The sequence below is a fragment of the Otolemur garnettii genome, unplaced genomic scaffold (genome assembly GCF_000181295.1).
Source record: "Otolemur garnettii isolate 467f Iridium unplaced genomic scaffold, OtoGar3 scaffold00211, whole genome shotgun sequence".
Taxonomy (NCBI): domain Eukaryota; kingdom Metazoa; phylum Chordata; class Mammalia; order Primates; family Galagidae; genus Otolemur; species Otolemur garnettii.
In genome coordinates, this window is record NW_003852606.1 from 1,341,999 (window position 1) to 1,347,433 (window position 5,435).

The 5,435-nt window shown below is 52.6% G+C and overlaps 1 protein-coding gene across 1 annotated transcript in view; it reads right to left on the reverse strand.

Moving 5' to 3' along the window:
• Positions 1-5,180, reverse strand: part of CCDC155 (coiled-coil domain containing 155) — a 24,356-nt gene extending 19,176 nt beyond the window's left edge. The window contains exons 1-4 of the mRNA XM_003801494.1: positions 5,138-5,180; positions 2,720-2,824; positions 2,022-2,208; positions 1,485-1,549 (exon numbers count right to left, since the gene is read on the reverse strand). Of these exons, the coding sequence (XP_003801542.1) occupies positions 1,485-1,549; positions 2,022-2,208; positions 2,720-2,824; positions 5,138-5,180 (400 nt within the window). The remainder of the gene's footprint in view (positions 1-1,484; positions 1,550-2,021; positions 2,209-2,719; positions 2,825-5,137) is intronic.
• Positions 5,181-5,435: the final 255 nt, after the last annotated feature.

Sequence of the window (5,435 nt, forward strand, 5' to 3'; positions counted from 1 at the left end):
CCTGACTTGATTACTTCACAGTAGATTTGTCCTCTAAGATCCTGATCCTGATAAGCCCTTAATCTCTTTGGCGCTGCTACACTCTAAGGGACTCTTGCAGCTTTTACTCCTGTGGCTTCCTGTCTTGCTTGCTTTTTTTTTTTTTTTTTTTTAGACAGTTTCACTATGTCACCCTCAGTAGAATGCTGTAGTGTCACAGCTCACAATAGCCTTAAACACTTGGGCTTAAGCAATTCTCTTGCCTCAGCCTCCCAAGTAGCTAGGACTACAGGCACCTGCTACAATGCCCAGCTATTTTTGTTGTTGTTGTTTAGCAGGCCTGGGCTGGGTTCAAACCATCCAGCCTCAGTGTATGTGGCTGGTGCCATAGCCACTGAGCTACAGACACTGAGCCCCAACCCCCACATTCTTTATACTCAACACTGGGCAGCACCTTAACTTCTCCAAGCCCCTTTCTCTTCCCACTTCTCCCACCATCTATCCAGCCACTAAGCTGAGCTGGCTCTCTCGTTCCTTCTCACTCACACAGTCTGGCAGAGCCCAGGCCTGTCCCCTAGCCCCCACCAGGTCCACCAAACACCAACTCTCTCTGCTCCATCCTTAAATCTTTGTTTCCATGGACTCATCCTGGCTCAGGCCTCACCCTCTCCCATTGGACTTTCACCACAGCCTCCTCCCTGGCCTCCTAGCCTCCTGTCTCTCCCTTCCATTCTTTCTGAGTTGCCCCATAACTGGTCTTCCCCTTCTCTGCTCACAGCCTGGCTCCTAAGGCTGATGGAGGAGGTTCAAGAGAATGTCAAGAAAGCAGCAGTTTTGGTTTTTTTGTTGTCGTTATAAGGCCAAAGAAATATACATGACTGCTTTTTTATGCAATACCTCCTAAGTGTGAGGTCCTATGAGTACGATAGTGAGCAAACCAACCAACCAAACCTCAACACAGGTGGTTAACCAGAGAAGCAGATTTCCTTCACAGAAGGAAAGGTGTGCTGGTCTGAGAATGAGCACAGAGAGCAAAGGACCCTAGCCTGGGGTATCCCAGGGCTCCCCCTGTCCCTCAGGTGTAAAGGATGAAGAAAAGTGTGGAAAGTCTAGGCCAGGAAAACAGCCTGAGCAAAGGCTCGTGGTGGGCAGGTGTGGGGGCACATTCAAGGAAAGGCTGCGAGGCCAGAGGGCTTGTGAATGCCTGTATGCCTGGACTAGAGCAAGGAGGTGGCAGGGGATGATGATGACACTGACTGCGCAGAGATGGGTGGGGCCTTGTAAGCCTTTACAGTGTGGCCAGTGTTAGGAGGAAACAACCTCCTGAGGGGAGAACTCCAAAGCTCAAGGAAGGATGGAGGATGCCTACAAAGCCAAACTGACAGCTGCAGACTAGAGCAAAGTTCCCTGGGTCCCACCATATCCCTTGGTCTGCTCTGGGTGGGAAGTCCCCATACTGTCTGACCCTGGGCCTGCCTGCTTCATTCTATATATAGCAATCTCACCAGATGGCAGTTGCTGGGAGGTCAGGGCTCCCTCCAAGGCGGTCTCCTCTTCCAGCTCTAATCCCCTGCATCAAAGGGATGAGGCTTAGAGCCTGCCTGCAGTGCCCCTCAGTCCTGACTAGCCACAGGCAGGGGGATTTTCGGGTGGGAGGAGGGGACCAGGTCAGGTGAGAGTCGGCACCACAGGGAGGAAGGTGAGGCCAGATGGTGAATGCCTGGGGCCAGATGGAAAAGCAGGAGGGGCAAGGAATGAGTTGGTAGAGGGATGGGGAGGGGCCTCTGTCTGCCCCTAAGCTTTCCTCTTCTCCAACTCCCTTATATTTCTGCCTCTCAAATGCCCTTTGCCTCCTCATCCAAGGTATTTTGTCCTCAGACTCCCTACCCACCCCCTCTGAACTTCATCTCTTCACTTTTCTCTCAGCCTTGTTCCAATCATAGTAGGTCCCTGGGCCTAAAGAATACTGTCTGCAGTCAGCAGGTATGATGTTAGATCTTAGGAAGGACTTCCAGGGGTGGGGTGGAGGTGTGGGGACTCACCCATGCAGCTGACAGGCAGCGATCCAGTCCCTCATGACAACCAGGAAAGTATCCAAGTCCACCCTGGCCTGAGGGCCATCCCCATTGGGGTCCAGGCTGTGGGCCAGTGTTTGGAGGCGTGCATCCTGGGGCCCGCGGCCTGTCACAGCCTCCAGGTAGGACAGCACATGGGTCACAGCCACAATGCCTGGGATAGAGCATGCAGTGAGGGAGTCTGAGGTAGGTGGAGATTGGGGATTATGGACAGGCAGTGATTTGGGAGCAGGAAATCACTGGCTAGGCTAGTGACACCCCTCCCCATGGGCAAGTGCAGACACCTTGGGCAAGAACCTTTCCCTCCTTCAAGTCAACTTTTTCACCTTGATATGGAGCCTATCCATTGCCATCTCACAGGGTAGACCAAAATAGGACAGAGATGAGGGACAGCACCAGCTGTGCCCCACCATGGTGGCTTCCTCTCTCCCCACTCCCAGGCTCCGAAGTCCTGCCCTCATCTGTAAATGTCTGCTAAGATTTTCTCATCCTGAAAGGCCTGTCTACCCCCTTATCCACTTCCTTACTGAAGCTCCCACAATCACCTACTTTGTTCCTATAGGAATGCCAAGAGGAGCCCTAGGCCTGTTCTTTTTCTGAGGTTCTCCAGTTTCCAGCCCCCACACTGCCCCTACTGTTCCCCCAGTACCTGTCCTGCCCCCCACCTGTCCTCTGAGGGTCACAAGCTTCAAACGTGGAGTTGAGGATTTGTTCCTCTAAGCTGAGCAGCGTCCCCCGCTTCTCCTCCTCAGGCTGCTCCCAGAAGTACACTGAGGAGACAAGAGGACCCAGCTTACCAGTGAGGAGGTGGGGAAAGAAGGGACAGAGGAGGAAGAGGTGGAGGAGAGAAGGGTGACCTTGGCCTCTTGGCTTTGCCAAGGGGAGGGAATTTGCTCAGAGATGCCAGGAATTGGAGCTGCTGGGGAACAGCAGGAAACTTTGAGTAGGGGCAGCAATAGAGGGTTTTGAGTCACCTCCCCAATGTGGGGCCCATCTTTCCAGCCAGGAAGTCTCCCCCTGCTGTTTAATCCTTTGTGTCCAATCAACTCAGGAGCCCAGATAACTGGCACTCTGAAATCACCCTCTCCTCTTCTCTAGCCTCCCAGGTTGGGCTCAGAAGAGGATAGGAGGGGGGAGGGCAAAGAAGAGAGGATTCTGGGAGGAGCTGAGGGTGAGGGGGGGCCCAAGAGCCAGGAACAATCCAATAACATGTGGGCAGCCCGATCGATCCTGCCTGCTGCATCTCCGGTCTCCCAGCCCACCCTGGGGATCAGGTCTCTCTCCTCCCTACATCCCCAGGAGAGGCTGACGTCACTGGAGCCTGTGGCAATGGGCTAGAGATACAGAAGGATGGGGGTGATCCAGGCAAGGTGGGGAGTGTGGATGTCATCAGAAGCTGGCTTGGCCTTTCTGATCTGCCTGTCAGATCGACCTGGGTCCAGCCTAGAAGCACATCTTGTAGGCAAGTCGCTTTTCCTTTCAGAACCTCAGTTTCCCTACTGGTAAAACGGGGTCTGGGTAGAGTGATCCCTCTCACCAGGGCTGGGAGAGTTAGTTCTGAAGAACATATACATACACGCTCACACACAATGTGTGTATGTATCCTGGGGTCTGTTTGTCCATTGCTGTGGCCACAGGCTCTCAGTAAATGCTCCACAATATATAAGACATGATATAGGAGAAGAGCCTCTACTTCAGGAGCCATAAGGCTAGAAGTGACCTGGACTCGCTGCCCTGGCCTCGGACCACGGGGTGTACCAGCTCACTGGAGGCTGGAGCTCTGGGTAGACTCAGGGGGCAACCTGGGTTTGGCCTCAGAAGTGTGGCAGCACCTGGGACAAGTGACTCAACCTGTCTTTTCCCCCCTGCCTTCCTCTGTCTCCATCTCTCCTTCTGGGTGCGTTCCTCCTTTTCTTTTGGGAGCCTCCAGAAGCTGGCTCAGCTCTCGCCCATGGCTTCTTGGTGGCCGCACGCCCTCTGCTGGTGCAGGCAAAATTTACATGGAGTCACTAAAGGAACAGAGGGTTTCCACACCCTGGTGTCTGCCTCCCACCCTCCTATCTGGAAAGCCTCCTCAGGGTTAGGGCCTAAAGAAAAGATGCTGCTACATGCCTGGGCACCTCAAAGAAAGAGGCCCTGAGTCTCCAATCAGGTTGGGCTCTCCTAAGGGTGGGCTCTCCTCTTTAGAACAGGCTCTCCCACTTGGCAGATGAGTTTCAGAAAGGGAATCCACGCCTTTCCCTCAACCTGGCTTTCATACCCATTTGTCTATTCATTTAACAAAAGTAGCTGGTTCCTACTGTGAGTCAGGTATCGCTCTGAGAACCTGCCAACCAATAGGGCAGCCACTCATTCTGTGTGGCTCTTAACCACTTGAACTGGGTCTCCAAGTGTGACTAGAGATGGTCTATTAGTATAAAGTACCTGTTGCATCTTGAAGACATGGCATGAAAAAGGGACTATCTCAAAAAAAAAAAAAAAGAAAGAAAAAGAAAAAGAGACTATCTCAATACATTTTTATACTGACTGTGTGCTGACAGGATATTAATTTGGATACCCTATTAACACCGTTCATTTCACCTTTTTTCTTTAAAAAAATTAAAAATTACATATATGGCTCATATTATACATCTAAGTGGTAGCACTGCTCTAGGGACTGGAGATACCATAGTGAATAAGACAGATGCTGCCTTATGGCACTCATGGGGCAGACATGACAAGTCAGACAATACATGTTGGCACTATGAAAGAAGTGAAACAGGACACGGAGTGTCACAGGGCAATAGGAGGTCCCATCTGGGCAGTGATCTCAATGGAGCGAGGGGTGAGCCTGCAGGTGACAGTGCCCACAAAGGCTTCTGCTCTCACACAGAAGACACAACATATGCTCCATGGAGCACATGACATAGATGTACAGACAGCAAGGTGGGCATATAGGAGGCACTTAGTCCACCCTCCCTCCCTGTACCAACATGGAAACTCAGCCACCCCAAGCCACCTCTTTTGAGTCACAGCCTGGCACCAATACACCCATTGGCCCTTCTTTATCCTCCTAGGGCAAACAAAGGTGCCCAGCCACCTACTTTCTGCAGCAGGGCCACCTCCCTGGCCTTCTGGGAGGTCCATGGGCCACCCCTGGTGCTCCGCAGCTGCCAGTGAAGCTACTAGTCTCCCTCTCTCACCAGGAGGGACCGGAAAAGGTCCAGCTGCCTCTAGAGTACCTGGAAGGACAAGCAGGGGACAAACAGGCTTCTTCAGACCAGCTGCCAAGGAAGGGCCCTTTCTGCTCCACCTGTGCCCTAGACCCTCTGGGTTCTAATAACCAGTTTGCCACCCCCACCTACCCTAAGCAGCTCTGCTGGGACCTGTTTTATAGACTGG